This window comes from Bacillus rossius, chromosome 11 (genome assembly GCF_032445375.1).
Source record: "Bacillus rossius redtenbacheri isolate Brsri chromosome 11, Brsri_v3, whole genome shotgun sequence".
NCBI classification, from domain to species: domain Eukaryota; kingdom Metazoa; phylum Arthropoda; class Insecta; order Phasmatodea; family Bacillidae; genus Bacillus; species Bacillus rossius.
In genome coordinates, this window is record NC_086338.1 from 56,424,428 (window position 1) to 56,450,319 (window position 25,892).

General features: G+C 40.8%; 1 protein-coding gene across 1 annotated transcript in view; it reads left to right on the plus strand.

Moving 5' to 3' along the window:
- LOC134537066 (AT-rich interactive domain-containing protein 2) overlaps positions 1 to 25,892 on the plus strand; it is a 152,452-nt gene that overhangs the window by 103,577 nt on the left and 22,983 nt on the right. The window contains exons 5-11 of the mRNA XM_063377296.1: positions 1,651 to 1,869; positions 4,641 to 5,746; positions 7,241 to 7,405; positions 9,346 to 9,544; positions 11,934 to 12,267; positions 13,689 to 14,097; positions 17,254 to 17,523. Of these exons, the coding sequence (XP_063233366.1) occupies positions 1,651 to 1,869; positions 4,641 to 5,746; positions 7,241 to 7,405; positions 9,346 to 9,544; positions 11,934 to 12,267; positions 13,689 to 14,097; positions 17,254 to 17,523 (2,702 nt within the window). The remainder of the gene's footprint in view (positions 1 to 1,650; positions 1,870 to 4,640; positions 5,747 to 7,240; positions 7,406 to 9,345; positions 9,545 to 11,933; positions 12,268 to 13,688; positions 14,098 to 17,253; positions 17,524 to 25,892) is intronic.

Below are 25,892 nucleotides of genomic sequence, written 5' to 3' on the forward strand. Positions count from 1 at the left end.
CCACTGTTAATCATAATCACTTATAATATTTATCTTTGAGTAAACTCAAGCCATTTTCTTTATTTGGGGATCTTAGGGAGAGAGTGGTTATGTTATATTTGTAGATTTTTTGGAAATTACAGAGGTTTTGCAAATTCTTCTACTGGTAAATCAGGAGATATGGTGATAGCTTTGGGAAGTGATATTGATGCTGTAGTAAATTAGAGTTCCCGGAAACAAGGAAGTTATGGAACATGGAAATGTCGCAGTCTGAAAAAGAATCATATTTGTTGGTGGGGGGGGGAAGAAATTTTTAATACTCTGCAGTATCATACTGTCTTAAAACCAGCGTGTATTTTAACTACATTTTGATGTACCATTAATAATATGTATTTGATTTTTTCTAACTTTAACTAGGTTAAGGAATATAAATATCCATGTGTTGATTTGAAGCTCGATCAAAAATATCTATAATCATTTGGCTTATCACAATCAATAATGTATCACTTCAAAGTTTTATCAAACAAATTTTTCTTTTTCTTACTAGCAATGTTGGTTACAGTAGGTTTAAATTGTGCAGGAAATTATTTTATAGTAAATTCTGCACGTTATGTATGTTTGTTGAAATGTGTGTTGATAACCGTGTGTATCGTAATAGATCTGTCATCTTGCCAGATATGAGATATATGAGACGGGAGGAAAATGTTGGGAAGAAGGTAAGCTCAAGAGAATTTGTCTGAAGTAAGAGTGTGGGAACCTTTTAAATTATTGACTAACTTCAGTGCCATTGTCGACAGACTGATGAGAAACTATTTGGAAACCTATGTCATAAAACTTTTTATTTAAAGGATTAGGCCCTGCCATCTTGGATTTTTCCATATTTTTGCTGTAATTCTAATTTTGAACTATTTATCCAAATTTTTGGCATGTCAAGGCATAAATCATATTTCCCAGACCTTTTATTTTCTATCTTGTTTACTAACAGGCTCTAGTTATCTAATTGCCACGAGGAAATAAACTTATTTCACGCGGGGGACTAGAACTATCATGATAATCACACCAGTTTACAAGTGTTGGCTTCACATAGTAGCCAAAGCTGAGTCTTATGCTGTATTAAACAAAACAATAATAGCACAAAAGCTCATTTGTAGGTAGACAGAGATAGTTGTCAAAAGGGGACGTGATGATATTCTCATCTTGTTTGCCAAGGGCCAGGTATACATGGCCCCAACAGTGGGGGGGGGGGGGGGGCTGGGTGAACCCCTGGGTCCAGCCCTAGAGTGTAGGTAAGAAATAACCCCGCAATTATAATGTAGCCTATGACTGTAAAATTGTGGTGGGGGGAGGGGGGGGGGGGGGTTATCTTCAATCCTGGTTTCAGGGCCCGGGCCTGTTTATTTTCATCTTAGTGTGTGAAATAAATATACATACTCGCTGTGGTTATTTTAAAGTGAAATAATTTAAGTAAATCTTAGTTTGGACTTATAAAAATAGTAACGATATTTTACCCTGTATTTTTAGGTTAAATAACATTCTAAAAAGAAAGAGTGTAGGTGAGAAGTAACCCTGCAATTATAATGTAGCCTATGACTGTATAATTGTGTGGGGGGCGAGGGTCCTGGGTCCAGGGGGCGAGGGCCGGGTGACCGACGGGTCTGGCCGTTGTTGCAGAGAACCTCCGCTCGTACAACGGGCTGTCTGCGGACCTGTACAAGGCCACGGACTACGACCGGCTGGCCTTGTCGCTGATCTCCCCCCTCCCCAACGAGCAGGACTTTGCCATCAACGTGTGCACGCTGCTGTCCAACGAGGGCCGGCACTCGCTGCGGCTGGACAAGTACCCGCGCCTGGTGGACTTCCTGCTGGCGCACGCCGGGATCTACAGCTACCGTGAGTCCCCGCTGTCCCAGTCGCTCCGGTTCTCCCACGCGATAACGTCTCGTAAATAGGGGCGTGCAATTTTCGCGAGGAAAGATTCCGAGAATAGCTGGGAGTTAAAACACTGCAGTACCGTCTGTGTTTCGTGATTGGTCGAGGTTTCTTTCAGGTATGTCTCTACTGTCAGCACACCGGTCACAGCCAATTCAGCGCGGGAGCAAGCGCGTCCTTATTGGCTCTGTCGAATATGGCAATGGCTTCTCTTGCAGACGGCTACCAATCAAAAGGGAGAAACAGTTGGTGTGGGTGTACCTTATTGCAGTCTGAAGGCCGTTAAGATTTTTTTTCGCGAAGAATACATGCCCCTACTTATAAATCGATGAACGAAGGCTGCACGCACGAAAAATTGTCACCTTCCGCCCGAGCCCCGTAGCGTGCGAGAACCGGGCCAACCACCGTGCGAGAAAGTCTTCTATAATATCAAACAGGTTAAGGCGGGGCTTTTTTTTAACTAATTCGTGATTATATTTTAAACAAATTATTTAAATTAAATTTTGCAAAAACTGTAAGTAATATTTGAAAATTAAAAAAGTATGCAATTTTTCATCAATGTTTTCTTATAACGTTATCACGTAAACTAATTGTCCGTGAACCGAATTTACAGACTAACCCCCCTCCTCCCCCTTTTTTTTCTTCGAGGTTTTAGTTTCAGACATAATTTTTTGTGAATGTGATTTTTCAGTCTTCATTTTTCATAGCATTATTGCTTTAGTGGTAATCTGAATGTCTATGGCCTCCTTCACATTTGTGCCCCTTTCTTGAATGACACATGACATCCCCTGACTATCAAGTCGCTCTGGTTTTTTCCTTGAGATTTTAGTTTCAGACACAAATTTTCTTGAATGAAATTTTTCAGTCTTCATTTAAAATTTTTTGAGGTAATCTAAAAAGTCCATAAAACCAAATCAATAACTGTCATAAATATCCTGAAGGCTTTTTCCATATTAAGACTGAAAATTCCAGTCTAAATACGTGTTGCTTTAAAAACAATTGACGTGTTTAATGGTCAGTAAGGCAGTGTTTATCATAAATAACATGTTAACCAAAAATTATTCAGGTATAAATTTTATGGGGTCCAAATTAACTACAATAAATATATAAAAAATGCACATGCACTGTATTTGCCTAAATAGAAGCCAACCTTAATCGCAAGCCGGCTCTTACGTTTGTCCCTCCACTGGATATAAAAAAAAATTATAAAAAAATTCTTTGTTTACATTAGAATCATTTTCACCCACTCATTCTCGCAGAACCTATTTTGACGTGCTGCTATGTCTACCATACAATTTAGGTCAACGTTGCATTTAGGAAGGAAAATATTTTGAAGAGAAGCATAAACAAGCATATACCAACATAATAAATACATGTGCATAGGGTGAGTTCTATTTAGATACCAAAATATGAAAACTTGTGCTTAATATAGGTACTGAATTTTTCATATTTGAAAGCAGTTGAAATTGTTGAAACACCCTAATTCAGTCACTTTTTGTTTTCTGAGCATGTTGGTTATCCCGCAACCAAATATTCTGTTTACATTTCTCCTCCTCCTCCCCCCCCATCCCCCCCATTCCATTTTTTGATGGAGTAAAAATACTTGTGTACAGTAATTGATTTGACTGCATTATATTAAATAAAGGAGACCCAAGACACTTCGTGAATCAGAGTAAGAAATGAAATTATTGCTGTGTTATGAAAGGTGAAGTATATTTACTCAATTTTGCTTTTAAGTTTGGAATTTTCTTGGTACACTATCCCAGGCAGATTAATATTTTTGTGAGAGGTTTTTATTAATAAAATTCTCAACCTGTATTCTTGTTAATACTGTACATTTAAGCTGAAAATTTTATGTAAATCAAATTCAAATAAAGTTAAAAATATTTTAATCATTTAGTACATACCTGAACATTCCAAAAATAGAATATTTTCCAAGAAAACTTCCATACAATTTTATAAAACACCAAATGTACTTTTTTTGAAATTGTAATATATAATTTTAGGATGACTATACCTGCGGCTAAAAAAATATTTTGTACTTGTACTATACTTTTTAAAAGGATTTAAGACAATAATTAAGTAAATGTTTAAAAAACTACCTATAAAAAGACATACCATCATTTGGGAAGAATATGCAATCATAAGCTTGTTTATCCAACCTACACTGAAACAAACAATGGTATCAGTATTATTTTAGTTGATAATTTACATTGATTTTTTAAATTATTATAGTACACATGTATTAACCATCTTTTACTGCATGTGATTATGTACCATTGACACAAAAACCCTTTTGTTTTAATTATTAAACATCCCTTTGTATTAAACAAATTAATTAGCATAATCACGTCTATGTAATTTGCAGGGACTGAGAAAAAACATTACATCAATGAGAATTTTTGTATTAACGGGATTTTTACTAATAAGGTTTTACTGTAGATTGCTTTGTAATGTGTTTTAAATCTTTTGGGTGGTTTTTAAAATATAATTTAGAAACTAAATAAATTTTGAAGTAATTCGTTATCTCCAATCATACATATGGTAGTCATGTTCAAAGATTTTTCCTTTCAAAAATAATTTCACAGCAAGCATACAATCAGAATATTTTAAAACACTAAAAATAATTGGACCCAATTTGAACCCAATGTCACAGAAGGTAAAATAAACATTTTATACCATCAATTTCTCGGTCAATGCATGTTAAGGTAAGATTTTTTTTTTTTTTCCAGCGGGAATGCGAGAATATTTTGAAGACATCTACTGCAAAGTGAGGCAACACTCTCTCAGGACTTTCTGGACGGATGTGATTGACGATCCAGGTTTGAGCGACTTGATGGACGAGAGTAAGTTCAGCAACAAGAAGAAGAAGAAAGACGGTTCCTCGGTGGACGACGACGACGACGGCGCGAAGGGCGGGGCCGAGAAAGCGGGGGAGAAGTTCCCCGTCTACTGGGCGGACGGCAGCTCGAAGAAGGACGCCGCGGACGAGGTCCTGGGGAAGATCGTGTTGCCGGGGAAGCCCGACAGCAAGGAAGAAGCGCTCGCAGGCGCCAGCGGCTCGGCGGAGGGGACCAAGGCTTGCGGCAAGGTGTGCGGGACGGACGCTGCCACGGGGTCGGACAAGTCGAGTGGCGTGGGGAGTGTCAGCGGGGAGCCATCGGAGCTGGCGGGGGGTCCCGGTGCGACGCGGGAGGGAGCGAGGGAGGCAGCATCGCCGGAGGTGGCGTCCGGCGGTGGAGACGAAGGAAAGGGCGAGGCGGCGTGCGGCGGCCAGAGGACAGAGGAGGCGGAGAGGCTGGAGCGGGAGATGTCGGCGGCGACGGGCGGCTGCAAGTGCGAGGCGGCGGGGGCGGACTACGAGGAGGGGGAGGACGGGCTCCTGCAGGAGCGGCCGGGCCCGGGCAAGAGGCCGCGGCTGACGCTGCTCCCCGGGGACCGCGAGCTGTTCTGCCTGTGGCGGACGCTGGGCACGCAGGACGGCGCGGGCCAGCGCGTGATGCAGGTGGCCTCCATCCTGCGCAACCTGAGCTTCTCGGAGGAGAACGCGGCGACGCTGGGGCGGAGCGGGGCGTTCCTGCGCTTCGCGTTGCTGTGCGCGCGGTCGCGCTGGGGCCCGCTGCGCCAGGCGGGGCTTGACGCGCTGGGCAACGTGGCCCACGAGGTGCGGGTGGAGGACCCCGCCTCCGACCGCTACGGCGGCTGGCTGGTGGCGTCCCTGTCGCTGGGCGTGGCATCGCCCGACCGCTTCGAGGTGCTGTCGTGCCTGGAGGTGCTCAACAAGCTGAGCCAGCGCGAGGAGAACGAGGACGTCATGCTGCGCTGCGTCGACCAGAAGGTGGGTCCCTCGCTCCTCGCCGTCGTTACATGCAGTGCCTGAGAGACTTCATGCTCGTGCAGCTCCCGGACTGCAACACTGCACTCCTCACCGTCGACTGCTGCTACTGTAACATACAGTACCTGAACGACTTCATGCTCATGCAGCTCTTGGACTGCAATACTTCACTGTGTGCCGTAGACCGTGGCCATTCACTTTGTTTGTTAGTCTAGAAATTTAGATTTTAAAAAAAATTATACCGCCCTCGCAAAATGCAAAACTTTCAGGTGAGATATGTAGTGACTGTTGGTAAGCTTGAGAAAGTATGTATAATAAATAAAATAAATGCTACAAACCGTGTCATTGTGAGAGTTACCATAGTTTCCCTGATGTAAAGTTAAAAAGAAGACGTTACTGCAACTTGACGTGCCTTTGAAGATGTTTGAACCAGCATTCATTCTTACGTCAGAGCACAGGCTCCCCATGGTATTCAAACAAATAAAAACCTTATTATTTAAATTGTGTATAATCAGTGGGCCAGTCTTTCAGGTTTGGCAGGCCACATTTAGCCTGCAGGCTGCCAAATTAATAGCCATGATTTAGACTGATTCGTTTTCTTCCATCTCAAAAATGTGCTTCTATTTGCTTATAGAACTGTCAGAATCAATATTTGTAAAGAGTGACATATGCTAAAATATTTCGTATATAGTTGTAACGTGACTCGGTACACATTTTAATGTACTATTCACTAAAGATTGTTTGTTAGTGATAATTTATACCCGAGGTCTCTTATGACGCATTGTAAAACCGAAGGACTCCGTACTCAGTCAACGATGAAATGACTCATGTTTGCCTTGTCGTCTTTGGCCAATGTTTGTGGTCAATGAATTCTTATTAAAATTTCCAAAAGGGTTTCAAAACCTCAAATATGAAATTTAGGTACTTCTTCACTACGTTATTTACTAAGTTTTCAAACCATCATCCAACTGCAACCATGACTGTCGTTGCTGCATTTTTATATCACCCCAGGAGAAAAGCAGCCATGTGATCTAACCAATCGTTAACATTATATTAATTAACAAGATACTTTGCAATATGAATACTCAAATAACCAAGCAAAAATTAAATAAATACCGCTTTCAGCACCATTACCAAATTAAATCTTAAGTAAAGTATGATCAAACAACACATTGCTGCACATGAATATCTATAAAACTGATAAACAGTGTTATCTCTATGTTACCAAAAAAACCTAACCCAGCATTAAATATGAGCATAAACCATTGTAATTATACACATAAATGTTTTATACTTCAGGAGGGCAGGGGCTTGCACCTCTGCAATTGATGTTTAATTAAGTTTCGTTTCTGGGTTTGGTTACAAGTTTTCATTTTTCGTGTACATGCTTGAATGGTGTTTGATGCTAGTCGACTCCTGTCCAACGCTCCTAGCTGCTACTGGGCAGTAGCAGGGACTATGTGTGTCAGCATCTGCCATGTTGGTCCGTGGCCGCAGGTTTACGACCAGGTGTGCCAGTTCCTGACGCTGCACGACATCATGCTGCTGATATACACCCTGGAGTGTCTGTACTCGCTGTCGTCGCTGGGCGAGCGTGCCTGCAACTGCATCGCCCGGGTCCACGGGGCCATCGACACGCTCGTCTCCCTCATCACGGTCGAGGTGAGTGAGCGATCAGGTCCCACTGGAGCACGACATCACGCTGCTGATGTACACCCTGGAGTGTCTGTACTCGCTGTCGTCGCTGGGCGAGCGTGCCTGCAACTGCATCGCCCGGGTCCACGGAGCCATCGACACGCTGGTCTCCCTCATCACGGTCGAGGTGAGTGATCGATCAGGTCTCTCTGGAGCACGACATCACGCTGCTGATGTACACCCTGGAGTGTCTGTACTCGCTGTCGTCGCTGGGCGAGCGTGCCTGCAACTGCATCGCCCGGGTCCATGGGGCCATCGACACGCTCGTCTCCCTCATCACGGTCGAGGTGAGTGATCGATCAGGTCTCTCTGGAGCACGACATCACGCTGCTGATGTACACCCTGGAGTGTCTGTACTCGCTGTCGTCGCTGGGCGAGCATGCCTGCAACTGCATCGCCCGGGTCCACGGGGCCATCGACACGCTGGTCTCCCTCATCACGGTCGAGGTGAGTGATCGATCAGGTCTCTCTGGAGCACGACATCACGCTGCTGATGTACACCCTGGAGTGTCTGTACTCGCTGTCGTCGCTGGGCGAGCGTGCCTGCAACTGCATCGCCCGGGTCCACGGAGCCATCGACACGCTGGTCTCCCTCATCACGGTCGAGGTGAGTGATCGATCAGGTCTCTCTGGAGCACGACATCACGCTGCTGATGTACACCCTGGAGTGTCTGTACTCGCTGTCGTCGCTGGGCGAGCATGCCTGCAACTGCATCGCCCGGGTCCACGGGGCCATCGACACGCTCGTCTCCCTCATCACGGTCGAGGTGAGTGATCGATCAGGTCTCTCTGGAGCACGACATCACGCTGCTGATGTACACCCTGGAGTGTCTGTACTCGCTGTCGTCGCTGGGCGAGCGTGCCTGCAACTGCATCGCCCGGGTCCATGGGGCCATCGACACGCTCGTCTCCCTCATCACGGTCGAGGTGAGTGAGCGATCAGGTCTCTCTGGAGCACGACATCACGCTGCTGATGTACACCCTGGAGTGTCTGTACTCGCTGTTGTCGCTGGGCGAGCGTGCCTGCAACTGCATCGCCCGGGTCCACGGGGCCATCGACACGCTCGTCTCCCTCATCACGGTCGAGGTGAGTGATCGATCAGGTCTCTCTGGAGCACGACATCATGCTGCTGATGTACACCCTGGAGTGTCTGTACTCGCTGTCGTCGCTGGGCGAGCGTGCCTGCAACTGCATCGCCCGGGTCCATGGGGCCATCGACACGCTCGTCTCCCTCATCACGGTCGAGGTGAGTGAGCGATCAGGTCTCTCTGGAGCACGACATCACGCTGCTGATGTACACCCTGGAGTGTCTGTACTCGCTGTTGTCGCTGGGCGAGCGTGCCTGCAACTGCATCGCCCGGGTCCACGGGGCCATCGACACGCTCGTCTCCCTCATCACGGTCGAGGTGAGTGATCGATCAGGTCTCTCTGGAGCACGACATCATGCTGCTGATGTACACCCTGGAGTGTCTGTACTCGCTGTAGTTGAGCGATCAGGTCTCGGCCGGAGTTTTCGCTAGCGGAAAACTTGGCGGACTCGGCCGTGAGTTGGTGGGTACTCGATAGGTGTATGCTCGTTTCTCCGCCACCCGTTCGTTCCACGAATGTTCCGTTCTCATCTCACCACACTGTTTTCCTAGTAAGCCTTATTTAAAATGTTCACTTGTTTAATGTGATGGTGACATGTAGATTTCAAAAGTTGTGTTTGTTGATGTAGCCATTCTTATGCGACCTGAAACACAGCTGTTTATTTCACATCCCAGTTTCATGTTGAACTCCATGTCAGTTGGTGATGGGGCTGAATTTAATGTAATGCAATTTAAGAAGAAAAAACACATAACTTTGCGTTTATTAGTAAACACCCTGATATGGGAGGACGCGACTGTATTGTGACGGTGGTGTGTAGGCGCAGAGCTACGGCCCGCAGGCCTGCATCCTCATGCGGGTGGTGGAGACGGTGTCCGGGGTGCAGTCGGTGGGCACTGGGACGACCACCACGGCCGCCGCGATGACCGGGGGGCCTCCGCCCCCGGCGGTCCTGCCCACGACGGCCCAGCTGCGGCCCAGCGCGCCCGTCACGCCCCAGCGCCAGCCCACGCCCCACAGTGAGTGTCCAGCCCCCTTCACTGACGGAGCTTCCCATCGAATAGATTGAATAAATGAAATGAAGTGAACTTACATGAAAAAGCATCAAAAGAACCCATTATTAACTAAAAAAAAGTGTACTTTAATAAAAATGAATAAATTGAATAAATATAATGAAGTAAAATTACATGAGAAAGCATAAAAAAAAACCATTATTAACTAAAAAAAAGTGTACTTTAATAAAAATGAATAAATTGAATAAATATAATGAAGTAAAATTACATGAAAAAGCATCAGAAGAACCCATTATTAGGGGCATGCAAATTTCGCGAAAATATTTCGAGACTGGATGAAACTTGAAAACACTGTAGCACACCGTCTTGTGTTTTCGTGATCGGGTCGAGTTTCTCCCCAGGTACACGTCGATCGTAACGACACCCGATCACAGTGATTCAGTGCGGAAGCAAACACGCGTCCTGAGTCGCTCGGTCAAACAAGGTGACGACTTCTCTCGCAGACGGCCGCCAATCGCAAGTAAAGAAACCGCATGTGTGGTTATACCTTGTTCCAGTCTAATAAGTGATCAGATATTTTCGCGAAAAGTGCCTGCCCCTACCCATTATTAATGAAAAAAGTGTACTTTAATAAAAACAAATTTCAATGATTAAGTGCTTTAATTGTAACGAAATAAATCAAAAGGAAAGAACTGAAATGTGTCGAAAGGTTACCTAACTGTACATATTAATGTAAAATAACCGAAATAATCTACAACGATACTAATAGAAAAAGAAATACATCCTTATATACCGAAATGAGTCGAAAACCTTAATAAGACTAACAAAATCACATGATACAATACAAATAAATTGAGAAACTTAACGTAGAAGGATACCAGAGTTCTGGCGGAACTAACACAACCTGGTGCATCAACGAAGTAATACATTTTTCAGCAGTTTTCAGTTTTAACTAGATAGACGAGTTTGTAAATTTTTTGGGTCGACTCAAGCCTAGCCGAGTTCAGTTCCAGTAAATGATACCTTTGAGTCGAGTCCACGCTTGATAATTCTTTAGTTGGTAGTAGTCCTTGAAAATCGATCTAAGCTTAAGTAATTTTGAACAATTTTGTTTTTGTTTTAAATGAGTCCCTGGATAGTAAATTGTAAAAGAAAGTGTCTATTCTAGAGGTAGTTTACCTTTTCAACAACTGGTGTGGTTAGGTTAGGTTTGCTTCATTACAAATGTTTGAATGGTTGGTTAGGGTTAGGTTAGCTGCATCAAAAATACTGTAAAATTATTTGAATGGTTATCTAGACTGGTGATTTTAAATTAGCTACCTTTTAAATATGTATTTTGTATTGTTATCATAGTTATTCCAACATCTTAACAAATTTTCTCAGAATTTGACATTATTTTTAATGTACCTAACCTAACAACTTGTTAAAATGGAGAACTACTGCTAAACTACTTGTAGTATCTCAATGTCCTCTTGGAGAACGACTTGAAAACATGGAAAATTAACTCTGGATTACCATTCCTTTTCTTCAAAAAAGAGCAAATGTAGTTAGTGTTAGTATTCGAGGTCGAATCAAATACGAATACCGTGTTTTATCGCATAATTGTCACACATTTTATACTAAAATCAAGTTTGGTAAGTAAGCGTGCGACTTTTATCAGAAAAAAAATTTGTTAGATAAAGTTATTCATAAAAAAAAAATTTACGGAAAGTACGTTTATTTAAATAGTAGATTAAACAAAGCACGCCAAAAAATTTAAATTAATAAGTCATGCAACAAAAACCTTTCTTCTACTTTAAATAGAAAAACATAATCTGTGACGCGAATGCGAGCCCGAACTAACGCATAACTATCGTCGTAGTGCACACTTATCACGAAAGAGTGCGGGCCGTCAAATGCAGTTAACTCGGCGCTGGACAGAGAGCGCGCGCGTTGCATGCATTCGGCGAGTTGATCGATATTCGACTGCGTGTGCGCGCTCTATACTGAAAAGCAACATGAATGATGCCAACTAGCGCTGGCTACATTTTTTTATGAGCGGTACACCGCGGCGAGGCAGACGAACACGTCTCTAAAAAGAAAATTTACACGTCATAGACGACTTCGTATTTCCGTTAATTAAATAAGTATATGGTATTGTCCGAATAAACATTAGATTTCTACTTTAAAATACATATTTTTATACCTACACAAAGCTCTCGGAATCTAATAGCGGGACCAAAAACATCATGTGACGTTTACACGAGAGGTTTTTTTTATCCAAATTGTGACGCCCTAAAATATCGGTGCGAGGATTATGCGATAAAACAGGGTAGTTTGTTCTTTGGCTCGTCGGAGAGTGAGTGTGTTCCGGAGAGCTGAGCTGAGATGTGTGTGTGTGTGTGTGGTGCTGTAGAGATGGTGATAGGCGCGCCGCAGCCGGCGGTGGCGACCCCGGTGGCGATGGGGGCGGGCCACGGCCACCAGGCGGTGACGCAGCAGTACTTCCACCACCACCACCAGCAGCAGCAGCAGCAGCAGCAGCAGCAGCAGCAGCAACAGCAGCAGCAGCAGCACCAGTTTGTGCTGGAGAACGAGCAGTTTGCGCTGGCGTGGCTGCGGTCGGCCTACGAGCCCCACACGGGCTCCCGCCTGGAGCAGGGCGAGGTGTACAAGCAGTACCTGACGGCGTGCGCCAAGGTGGGGCGGCGGGGCGTCATCGCGCCCCTCCACTTCCCCCGCTGCGTCAGGTGAGCTCCTCCTTCCCTCCCCTACTTCCTCCTCCACGCTCGCCGCCCTCTCGCTCCGAGGGCGAGCGACTACACAGCTCCGGTACTAGGCCTCCAGCGAGATGTAGGCGCCAGCAGTGCCGAGGGCACAGCACACTGCCAACTGTCTGGTCGGCTGAGGAGGTGACTATGCTGGGTTGGTGGTCCCAGCCGCTGGTCGTCTCCGAAGCTCCAATACCCTCCCGATCAAACAACAGGGAGTGATCCCTAACAGTTCCGTAGTTTAACCCTTTGAGGCACACAGAAATATATTAAAAATAAATTGGAATCTATTGTGTAACTTTTAGCAGACGTGGCGGAAGGAAAAATTAAAGCAGCCAATGTTGCTTGTTCTTGTTAGGATCGCCAGATAGCAACACAAGGCTTACGCGAGGTATTTCGGCAATACCACTGAAACATTGCGAATAGTAAAATTTTTTCAAAGTGGTATTATAGAAATACCACTACAAAACAAAGGTTTATAAAAGCTCTGGAATGTCTTAAAACAGTACAGGAAGATACTCCCACACTACCCTTCAAGGGCGCACATTGGGAGGGGAACGTTCGTTGAGAATATGCCGGCCGCAAGGTCGGACTATATCTACCTCTCGCTGTTCCTAGGCCGCTGGCCTGTGCCGAAGCTCTGATACCCTCCAAATCAAAGCACGTTGCATTGAAAGTGCATTTAATTGAATAGCAAGACTATAAAAAAAGAACACCAAATTATTTAAATTAATTAGGCATGCGACAAAATCGTAGTTAAACTTAAAAACAGAAAAACTAAGATCGAGAGCCGTAACTAACTTAGTTTTCCCTTAAGTATCAACGTGGTGCTAATGAATAATGGATTTCAACTTTAAATAATTATTTTTTGGAGGAAAAAAAAAAGGCACATCTTACGACAGAAATGGCAGAACTGAAACATTTTACCATACTGAACGCAATCCCTCCCATTCTGTATATTAAAATCTCTGGAATGTTTATCAGAGAACTGGGATGTTACTCCCACCCTACCCGTTTAGGGCGCACATGTGGGAGGGGAATGCGAGAACACCGGCCGTAAGGTCGGAATAATCTGCCACTCGCTGTTACTCATTCACGTCTCTTCCTGGTTGTTGTAGTTGCATTCCCGATTAAACAGTTTTTTTTTTTTTTTAGTTTTTTTACCTACGCGATTTTTAGTTTTTCTCTTCACTCTTACACCTCCTGGTGTGATATCACTCCCATTCCAAAGTTTAGAATGATTAACTAACTATCTGTATCACCATCAATTTTTTTTTCTCTTCTTTATGATTCCAGTACATTATAAAAAGTATCTTGTGTCCCTAGCAATAAGATGACAGGTGTTTTCACTGTTCAGTTTGGTTTGTTTGGCAACCGTGGTTTGTTCTGGTCCCCCGCAGGTCCGTGTTCGGGTCAAACGTGGGGCCGATCCAACAGAAGCCGGCCGGCGGGAGCGTCGGCGGCGCCGGCGGCGGGAACAACGGCTCTGACCAGACGTTGTCCTTCTACGAGGGCATAAAGGTGCGCGCAAACCCGTTCCCCATCGGTGTGCTGCAGGCGTCGGGCATAGCCCCCGCCTCTCCCCAGCCCCCCGCCGCGGCGAGGAAGCAGGCTGCGGCGGCCCCAGTCCCGGTCCCGGTCCCCAAGACCCAGGCCCCTCCCCCCGCCCCCACCCCCGCGCCCGCGGAGCTCGTGCTAGACACGTCCGTGCCCTTGGTGCCCGCCCCGGCGTCCCCCATCCTCAAGGCCCAGCTCAGCGCGCCCCCCAAGCCTAGGGATAGCGCTGCCAAAGGCGATGTTAAGAGCCAGGTATGTTTCTTTTCAGTTCATTCTCTCTTTCTGTTTATCCTTACTTGCATTGTTTTCCGAGTGAAACTTCTTCGAACCACAACCTTTGAATATATATATACTGTATAGAAGTCGCGAGTGGATAGGATTTACTCTACGTTTTTCAGGAGCGTATGATGAGCAGCTTGGGAACTTTACCGCTGCAGGGCGCTGCCGTAACGACCTGTATCGGTCTTAGTTTGTTATTTGCACGTTAGAGCGCAGCACTGTCGCCCGCTGTCATTCCCCCGCACCCCGCTCCCATAATTCACTGCAGCTCAAGGTCGTTCCGCGGGAGGGGGAAGGGGTGTTTGAAGAGTTTGACACTTGTCCGCTAGGGACCACCGCAAGTCGATGCCCTAGAGATGGTGGCGATTGCGGCGGTGAATTAACCAACTACCTCAAAACCATATTAGAAATTTTAACCTGGGCTGGCGACTTCTATACAGTATATATATTCAAAGCCACAACTGACTTATGGCAGCAAACGGAGAAAGCGAAAATCATACGCTCATTCCTGCATACACTTGCATGCTAAATGGGCATGTCGCATGGATGTCGTACATGAACGAATGCGTGTGCAAAATGTATGTGTGAATGTGCGTATTGATGAACATTTAATTAGCAACCAGGTCTTTTCATTTGACATTAAGGGTGAAGGGGAAAATATTTTGTAGTTTTCTTGAGTGATGACAAGAAGTTTCACTTACAACACGTGAGAGTTTCACTCATCATTTTTTTTTAATTTTGCCATTGGTGTCTCTTCAGTTGTACTTTTAAGTTTTGTATAAAAAAATTTTTTTGTGTTGTTCAGTTTTATTTTTGAAGTAATTTTGTTTTGACTGAGTTTAGTTTTCTATTCTCGGTTACATATTGTTCCTTTAAATTATGTCCAGAGCATTAGATTTATTTTTTGACAGTTACTTGAGGTGGTTATTAGAGGAATAACTTGAAATGATTGATTACTGATGGTTAAAAAATGGACTTTGTGTGTTGTGGTGTACTTGTAGATCTCCCAGTTAAACTGCCGGTGGTTAGTTTAAGTAGAGAGATCTACTTTACACTTGTATTCCCAACCTCAGGACTTTGATTTTCAATTGCAGCCAAAAGGCAAGAGACAATTGTAAATGAATATGATATTGCTGGAGGGTAGTTTTTAAAATTACTTCATTTTCTAGCTTTTGGGATGTGGTTTCAATCGTTATCTTTGAATTTATCACAGACGATCACCATTGTAGGTGTACCTTCAGTCATGTGAAATGGTGACTAGTGTCCTGGTGTGGAGTTTTATATTAAAATCAGTTTTATCCAAATAATAAATTGAATTTTAAAAAAACATCAATAAGGGACTTAAAAGCAAAAAAACTTACCAAAACAATCTTTGATCAAAATTCTTTTAAACAATCTCTAACCCATGTACATAAATAAAAATGCCTAAGTGAGACTTTAACGTGTATCGTGTAAAATTTCTGAAAATGGGTTGAGCTGGCTTGGATATTAAACGCCTCACATATTGGTGTTAAAAATATCTCCATTTTTGCATTATCTAGAAGTGTCATGCGAGAGAGAGAGAGTTTTGTACAGTTGGGTTACTTCAGTACTTGCTTGTGGCATTATTACTTCTTGACAAATCATTTTATCTCTCACAGTTGCAAACTTGTGTGGTGTGTGCCAATGTCTATCTTGAATAGAATCGATCAATTTGCCTTGCATTAAAAGCTGTAAATACTCAAAGTTGTTAAATTTTTTGTTTTGGAGAACATTAAGTAAAGAACATACTAAATTGCTTTAGAAAATAAAGGAAATTTAATAAGAGTACGAATGTTTTTAATTTATTATGTGTGATGTTTTTTATTACCTTTTGACATTAAAAATTTTGTTTCTACTTTATATTTTTTACTCTTTTTAATTTTTACATTATAGTTACGCATTTGGCAGTGTGTCTGTCGTGACTAGAAAAAAAAATGATACAATTGTGTATCAATTTCTTTTTTCTGTGTGTGTCACAATATCCTGGAATATGCTCACCTCATTGTATGCATTCATTATTGTGCATGATTGTTTTACCTGTTGTGTTTCACCTTGTTAGAATGGCTTCTATGTCCACACCACCATTTGTGCAGACTTTCCAACTCGACATATTTACTGCCGTGACATTCAAAATTAGCTTGACTTGCAAAATACATAATTAGCTTCATGTGAGCTAGTGAAACTATAATTTTAAGTTTGTAATAAATTGGTTTTTACATTAAATCAGATTTTTTTTTTCTCCTTTGCAACATATGAATGAATATTGTAACACCATCAGTGATTTATTTTAATATTGCAAGGAAATTAATATTCTATTACTGTGTTTTATTGCATAATCATTGCACTGTTATTTTAGAGCATCAAAGTTTGCATAAAAATCGGATGAGGTTTTTGGTCTCACAGTTGGTTTCCAAGTGCTCTGTGGGGGTAATAAACATGACCTTGCCAAAGATCACATAACAAAGCACCGTGCTACAGTAATCAGTTTTCAAGTTGCTATCAGGCAGTTATAATGGGAAAATACACTAATTACAATTATAGTAAATATTGTTTAAGATGTACCCGCACTATATTTCCCGTTCAGTATGTCCAGAGGTTTCAGTCCTGCCATTTTCTTGGTAAGATGTACCTTTCCTCCCTCCCCTCCCCAAAAAAAAAGTATTTTAAAGTTGAAATCCATTATTCATTAGCACTACGTTGGTACTCATGAGAACACCAAGTTAGTTACGGCTCACATTTTCTGTTTTTAAAGTTTAACTATGTTCTTGTTGCATTGACTGATTAATTTAAATAAATTGGTTTTCTTATTTTTAATACCGTGCTTTTTAATTAAAATGCACTTCCAATGCAACGTGCTTTGATTTTTACGGAAATACTACCTCGGCAAAAAAAAAAATTCTTTTCTCGCGTGAAGATCGCAACCCATTCTTTTCAAATTTGACTTTACGGTGAAATGTGTGGTGATTGTGTGATGAAACGCGATACTCGTGCGTCGTGGAAGCGTGTGTCGGGAGTGGCAGGCCTGCACGAGGTGGTGGTGGCGTGTGTGCGTGTGGGGAGAGGGGAGAGGTGACTACGTTGTGCCTGGTGTCTCGCCGGGGGGCGAAGGTGTCGTCCCACCCGCACCTGACGCAGGCCCTGCTGGGCGCGGGCGGCCAGGGGCAGGGCCAGGGCCAGGGCCAGGGCCAGGGCCAGGGGCAGGGGCAGGGCCAGGGGCAGGAGGCGGGCCCCGGCAAGGAGGGGGGGGCGTGCAACAACAGCACCTCCCTCATCAAGAGCCTCCTCGCCACCAAGGTAACCCCGGCCGGGGACAGCCCTCCGCCCACCTCTAGCATGGTGCCTGCGAGTGTGTGTGCCGCCAGTAACAGCTCGCCGCAGGTAATCACCACTAACGACCGCACGTGCGCGGCGAGCCCCTCCCGCCCTCCCGTCGGCCTTCCCGCTACAGCTCGGACCCTCGCGTGTCGTGGAACTAGCGTGTTTGTCCTCAATCTTGGATATTTTTTAGTCTTAGTTTAGTTGGGTGGTAAACGTGTTGATAGCATAACAGAAATAAATACGTTCAACGTAAACGGACTATACACACAACGATAACTTAGTGGTGGTGTGTTCATGGGGAGAGGGGTTAAAATGACATGTGGGATCTTAAATCCAGGACGAAGTTTTCCATTGTTTTTTTTTTATCCCTCATAAAATACAAGATCTGTGTCCACTCAAGATGATTAATACCTTTTGTCACAATTTTTAAAAAAAACGTATGTAGTAGCATCTTTTCTGCTGCCTACCAAGGACGTGGTATACGCGATAACTGGAACTAATATTCATCACGTTAAGGGGGTTAGAGGGAGGGAGTGTCGAACGATAGATCCTGGTCAGGATAATGGCAGGATGCCTTACTTTTGACATAATGGAGATTTTTGTTCCCAGCATATTTATGAAACCTAGAAAATTGCCAGCAATTACCTTTTCAATGCAATTTGGGATTAGTTCATTTTCACTATTGTTTTGTATAGATTACATTATATATAATTACATCTGCAACTATGATAAAATATTCGTGTGAATTCAGAAAAAGAACGATAATTACAATGCCAGTGTTATATTTATGCCATGATTTTGATGGTTATAATGATTTTTAGTCACGTTATGCAATTGGAATAGTGAATGATTGAAAACAGACCTTCATGCCCAATAACTGATAATGTTAACCATCTAAATAAACAGTTATTAAATGGGAACCATATCTGGTATTGGAAAATAAACCATTTTGCTCATACCTAGCTGCATGTAATGCTGGCAAGCAACGTTAACGATTCAGACAGGAAATTCTAGCGGCGGGCACATGAAGGTCTGTGTGATTTACATCCAGAGGTTTTTGTTAATTGGAATGCGAATATTTTATTTATCATCGCTCTGTATTGTTTTTTAAGGATTCTGCGGTAAATTTTGTGTCCAAGTTTTGTGTTATAAGTTTATTTTCAACGTGAAGAACGTTAGAAAACACGAATTTGCTAGATCGGAGGTTTGATGTTTACACATCACTGATAAGTACTGATTCTTTTTCCCTCCCTTCCTTCCTTCCTTCCTCCCTTCCTTCCATCGCTGTGCGCGTGTTATCTTAAGTAATTTCTATCCTAACAATTAAGTTTATGTATTTGTATTGTTATTGCATTGTTTTATACCTAGATTGGGAAATTAAATATGCTATCATTGTCTCAAGTTATTAAGTTTTGTGCAAGTCTGTAGTTTGCAAGTTTTTTTATTACGATTTCTCACATTTCTTAGTTGGTTTTTATTTATACATACATGCATGTAGATTGTGTAGCACTAAAACTAACTTAATTTACCATTTTTGTTGTAGTTACTTTTAAAGTTGTGTTGTAACTTAACAAGCACTGATCAGGGTGTCTACAACCCTGGAAAACCTGGAAAAATCGGGGAATATTGTAATCAGGAAAAAATCAGGGAATTTTTGTTTGGTAGGTTGTAGTTGGCAATACGTTTCTTGTTTATTGATGAGCTCGCATTGACGTAGCATCAAGTGTATATCCCCTCCCGTTTTTTATTTTTGAATGGCAAATAACGAACAGTTCGCACGTCCATTTCATTTTACCATCGGATTCGGAAGTGGCGTCAAATCACGTGATACAAACTGGTTCAAGCTGGTCTGTTATCCTGCTGACGGTACTTGCTGCAGCATGTGCTTCCCGCGTTTGGATAAGACCAAGTGGTTTCAGCTTACTTAACATCAGTGTTCTTGGGGCATACTGCAAGCATTTTTGGGAGCTCTCTCCTCTGTTAACATTCGAAATATTCTGCAGGTATCTATGGATAGCCCCAACGTAAACTGGGCATTTTTGTTTGCTTTGAAGATACATATCACAGACACTTTTGGTGAAGATTTGCCCTCATTGCTAGAAATTGGTAGCTGTGGGCTTCATACGGTCCATGGTGCTTTCAAAACTGGAATTTCTGCTACACAATGGGCCTTTTTTAGTTTTTTGAGGTACAGTTACTATTTGTTTAAGCATGTAGTCTGCAAGGAGGGCAGATTAGATTAGAATAACTGGATCAGAGCTTTTTCCCAAGAAATTTTGTGCAATCAGATGGTTAAAAAATACTGCAGTTGCTGAGCGTGCCATGAAAACGTTACCCCACCCAAATAAATTTGTTAGTGAAGTTTCTATTTCATCTGTCTCTTTCAATGTAGTGAAAAGTGCTCTTGAAGATTATCTTCTAGAAGTAAAATTGACATCCTTCCACTCTTTGGCTTTAGAGCTGGAATTGTTTCTTACAATGTTCCAAAGTGAAGCACCCATGGCACCTTTTCTCATAGACATTTTATTAGCTTTGGCAGGAAAGTTTTTGAAACCAGAGGTACTGAAGAGCTTTAGGGTGAAACACAATGTATCTCGATTGGATGTAGATAACCAGGAAAGTCTATTGACTGCTAACAATATCAAGTTGGGTTATGCAGTACGCCATGCCACCAAGAAAGAGAAAGTACCAGAAAAGCCTGTCCTGTTACTGAAAAATGATGTTAGGACTTGTCTAAAGGTTATGGTAAAAAAACTCCACTGAAGTACAAACTTACCAAGGGAATTTCCTGCTTATGTCCATCTGTGGCTTTATATTCGGGTGTGAGGAAACAGTGTGTGAAGTACTGTTTAGAATGTTGTCTTCAAAACAGGTGGCTATCAGGACAAGAAGCTAATAACATTGAGCGATCATATGAGTTGGTATGTTCCTCGCAAGATTCTGAAGCACTGTTCTCGTCTTTTTCTCGAGAAGACGGGCGCCTTGATCACTTGTGGATGCTCATTCTTAAGGCAGATACAGTAGCTGCCAAAACAGGCTTTCTAAAGTATGTGAGGATGATGTTGGTACTTTCCCATGGAAATGCATCATTGGAAAGAGGATTTTCAGTGAATTATAATCTGCTGACTGAAAACTTGCAGGAAGAAACACTGATTGCACAAAGACAAGTTTACGACTTTATTCAACGTTCTGGAGGTGTAGAGCATGTGGATATCACCAAGTCCATGTTACAGTATGTAAGAATTGTTAGTTGTAGGCATAAGGAAGCCCTGCAAACAAAACAAAACAAAAAGAAAAGGAAGCTACAGTAAAGAAGGCAGAAAAAAGAATAGTTGAAGAGGAGATCAAGGCATTGCATTTGAAGAAGGCTCGAATGTTGGATTTGGCTCGTTCTGAAGCAAGTGCAATAGACGCAAAAGTTGAGTCACTGCGAAATTGATGGGAGCTTCCTTTTACTAATATTTTTGCAAAAGTAAGTGTGTGAAATATTTGTAGCAGAATGTTTTATTTGCCATCAATTGAGTCACTTTGGCCATGTCTGGAAGAAGGTAATTTTTTTATTAATTTAAGTAATTTGAAATACTTTGAAACCCGTCAATGTACTGTTGGTTTTTTTCATTTTCGTGGGATGTCGTAATTGTGTTAAATAAAAACTGGAAAAATTCAGTTTTAGAACTGGAAAAATCAGGGAATTTAATTTACTAAATCTGGTAGACACCCTGACTGATTTTTTAATTTTATGCAATTTAAATTCTCTGTTGGTGTTATTTTTTGCAACAGTAGAAATATTTTGAAGTTTTCAATGCATGAACTATTGGGCCATTTCATATTTTCTGCAGTCAAACCTTCATTCTTTGTTAAGGACCAAATATTGTTACTTATGGTTATGAATGCTTAATAACCATGGATAACTTGTGAATATAGTTAATAAACATGGTTAGACCAAATAATTTATAATGACTCTTTATTGTATTTTATTTCCTCAACTATTTTATAACCGTAACCACTCAAGTTTAGTTTGTGTATATTAAAAAAATAAAATAATCCACATTTTTTCAGATATATTTAGAAAAATATTGTGCAAGGGGGGAGGGGGGGGGGGGTTATGATGCCAAGTTAGCAGTTAGAAATTAATAATTTTGTTGATGGTGTGTGACAGCCGTTTCTCCATAAAAAAAATATGTATTATTAAATGGCATTTTGGATTATCAGAAACATTCTTTCTGGATTTTAAGAACACTTGATTATGAGTAGGGAAATGAAATCAAAAGAAATTTTGCATTGAAATGCATAAAAATTATAAATATTGAAATGAATATTATATATTTGCTGTAACAATTTACAACCATCTCAAATCTCAATAATATTCCTTTAATAATTACACATTTTTAATTTACTAAACCACAAACTGGATACATTTATTAACTTCATTAAACCACAAATTAAAATTTTAAAAATTCCGTAAATTGGAGGCAGGTAAAGTGTCCAAGCATGTCCAAAACGTGATAAAGCCTTTCTTGTTTGTTTGCTTACCTTTGTCGAAATGAATGTCATGAGAGAGTTCACGCAAAGTACGTTCTTCTACTTTACTTTGGTATCTCGCCGAACTTGTTGCGTCCTTAAAATGTGTGCATTGGTGTCGGGATCAACAAATTTCATTCGGTGATTAACCCTAAGGTGATCGTAATTAATTGTTCCTTAACAGACAATTATAGGGCCTAACAATCACCAATAATTATCACTCCCAGCAAAACATTGTTTTTCAGCATCATAGGAGTGTTGCTCTAATGCTATCTTCAGCGGGTAAAACAAGTATTTTATTTGTATCTCTCTCGATTACGTCAAAAACCCACTGTGTGTCTATTACAAACACTTTGTACCGATTTTTCATTTGCATATGTTGACAAAACATTCATATATGTATTTCTCAAGGTAAAACTGCTTACAAGGCATTTTTTGTTTTTATTCAGTTCAGCACACATGCGGTATAGTTAAGAACAGATAGTTTCTTACCATAATACTTTAAATTGACTATTCACTTTTAAAATGCCATGTATCTTATTGAAAATATTTTTTGAAGTTTAATTTCACGTTCCTTACTCGCTTTCCTAAACATTTGTTTGTTCCCCGTTGGCAACGTAACCTTTCGCTTTAACGTTTGAGGATAAGATTCAAAGAGCTACAAAAAAATTCAAATAATGAGTTCCAATTATCATGCAACCTAACACACTCACACATGTCCTGTGAACAGCCACCATGCAGCTTTTTTTGTTTAAACCTGTTAAGAAGAGTGAATTTCACATGTTGGTAATACAGGGTGGCGACCAACCGGGAAAACCAGTCAGGGAATTTTGCCAGCAGGGAAAAGTCATGGAAAAGTCAGGAAATTTTTTAAATAGTCAGGGAAAAAATTAAATCTTGTCTAAAGTTCCTGCTGCAGCATTTTACAGCTTAATATTATTCATAGTCTTTGTTAATTTGTTAATTGTATGTAGTGAATTATTAACTGAAATTCTGAATACTATATTTTATACAAAGTTTGACATTTTAATGAAGCCATTTTTGATGTCGCGGGTCCATGAAAAACTCTGCTGTGTTTGCGTTGCTGATAACAGCTGGCTGGCGTGCACGCGCATGCATTGTATTGCCACCATAGTCATGGTACGTGTACCAAATTATTCTATGCTTACTAGTTTTATAGCTCATAGTACACCGAGATGACCGAAATAGTTTTATTTTTGTTTCTCGTATTATTGGCAACTGTGGTACAAGTACACGAACGTTTTGGGATGAAAACGTGAGTGCTTTTTTTTTGTTGCCAGTCGTGTTGTGTAGTGCTTCTCTACGTTTTACTTTTCAGATGTACTATTTATTTCATTTTGCTGTCCTCTTTGTTTAAACGTTTTGAATAGTGGCGTGTACATGTTTTCAGTATTATTTAGTAAGCTAGTCGGGCTTTGTTCTAAAGATAAAAAGGAGAGAATAGAAGTAGTAGACAAAGATGGGGGGAAAAATGTGCGCGGGATCAGATATGAACGTGTGGGCTTGGGAAGAATATTGCCGTTGCTGAAAGCTAAGAGTAAAGGTGATTAATAAGTTAAAGTGTTTATTCGGTTATATTCAAATTTTTAGCCCATTACTTTTATGGAGTAAAACATTTTTTTTAAAATGAATTCCAATACAGGATAAGAAAAGTGAAAGGTAAATATTAAGAGTAGCTAATCATTAGACTTGCGCATAATAGTTCGCGACCGGGAGCGCTCCTATTAAAAACGTTTACACAAAGAGGACAGCAAAATAAAATAAATAGTACATCTGAAAAGTAAAACGTAGAGAAGCACTACACGACTGGGAACAAAAAAAAAAAGCACACACGTGCGAACTAGGACGCTCTTTTAGTTCGTCCGCTCCCATCTCGAATTCAAAGAAGACAGGTCACAGATAGTTCGTTCGCTTTGCTACCGCTACTGCAGGCGATCTTCTTTGTATGTTATAGTAGTTATTTTTTATAATGATCAGTGTTGTGAACGCCTAGACTATTATCCTTTTTTGGGTTATTATACATCAAATGAGTAAATAAAACAATAATTTACATAATTGGGTAAAATGGCGTATATAACAGTTGTTTTTAATCTTCACTTAACATATAATATAATCTAAAAAAATTAATTTTTAAAAGGATTTATTTTATAGCTAGTTAAAGAAATATTATTTATGAAATGTGTTTATTTTAGTGAATAAAATTCAGTTTTATAAATATACAAATTTTAATTTTTTTTTTTTAAGTTTTAGAAATAATCAACAAAAAATGCGTTTTTATTTACAGGCAACAAAATTACGTACATTATTAAGAAAAAAGACCCATTACTCTTTTAATTTGTTACCTTACAATTAGACATAGAAAAACTAATAAAAACTCTTAAGTAAGATTGTTTGCTAATATTGCTTAAGAATGTGTATGTTCATTAGTACCTATATATAATTCACTAAATATTAGCAAGTTCATCATCACTTAACATACACTATAATCGAAAAATTTTAATTTCTAAAAGCTATTATTGTTTGTCTGATTTTGTTTTGACATATATTTGTGTATGTTATCTGATAAGTTAGTTATAATATGTAAAAATAAGAAGGTTTTACGCTTAAAAAAATTGATGAGATTGTTAGGCATGGTCAGGGAATAAAAATGATTTTCCTGGAAAAGTCAGGGAAAAGTCAGGGAATTTATTCTTTACAGTTTGGTAGCCACCCTGTAATATCGATTGTGCAGTGGAGTCCTTTCTCTTTGGTTGACTGTATTTTCTACGAGTGATGTATCTACACACCTGTGATGTTTTTTCTTCTTTTAGTTTGGTGTGTGTGTCTGTGTAGGTATTGGAAGACATAATAAAGTTAAATGTCATCTGTTCACATTGCTTTCAATGAAAAATTAGTTCCAACAAAACCAATGAACTTGTAACCCCAGCAGCCAATTCAAACATACTTCTTACGAACTGCACAAAACAGCGTCCAATCACGACTTCATCCAGATATTAAATGTAATTTTGTAGTCATGCCCCATTCAAAAATACTTTAAGTGAACTATGTGAAAATGAAAAAGTATTTTCTTCAATTATTATTCCTCATTACAAATTAAAAGTAGGGATAGGCCAGTCAAATCATTAAATACTACCAAATCTTTATTATTTGAAGGATACAAAATTTAAGGAAAACAATTCGAGGAAAAATATTAGAGGAGATAAAGTAAATCCAAAAAATTCAATACCGATAACCGCTGAAATTTATTAGGTCGGTTTTTTCCTTCGTACCTATCCTGTTACCGTTCCCTAAGATATTATACCCTAAACAATTTATAATATAAGTAAAATTACAAAATGTATTGATTCTGGAAACTTAGTTCATAAATAAAACATTTAAAGGTTTAAGTGTTTCAAAACCGTTGTTTATATTTTTCATTCTTTGTACATTATTTCATTTCGGACCTTTGAGACCTAAATTAAAATTGGAGGGGTAGTATATTCAAAGTACTTGGATTTGACCCACCACTAGTTTTAAAGTATCATAAATGTCTGTGAACATAACCTCCAATTACAGTGGCTGTTTACCTTGTACACAGGGTCGCACAATTGCGTACCTGCTCTAGTTCTCAGAGTTCATCCTAACAATCAGGTTTGATTTCAGTACAGTGTGTTCCGCTCATTGACTGCCAGTAGAAATTTCAATTGCACGATCATCACACATAGTTTTAAACATGGGGCAGTTATAAATATAGCACAAACATTCCATTAAAAATAACCATACTTTTCAGTTAATTTATTTGTTACAATATCACAATGTAGATGTACATAATTATTGCAATATAACAAGAATTTTAAAAAAAAGTTTTTTTTATGGAAATGCTGCCGTAGTGTAGGATTACCAAATTT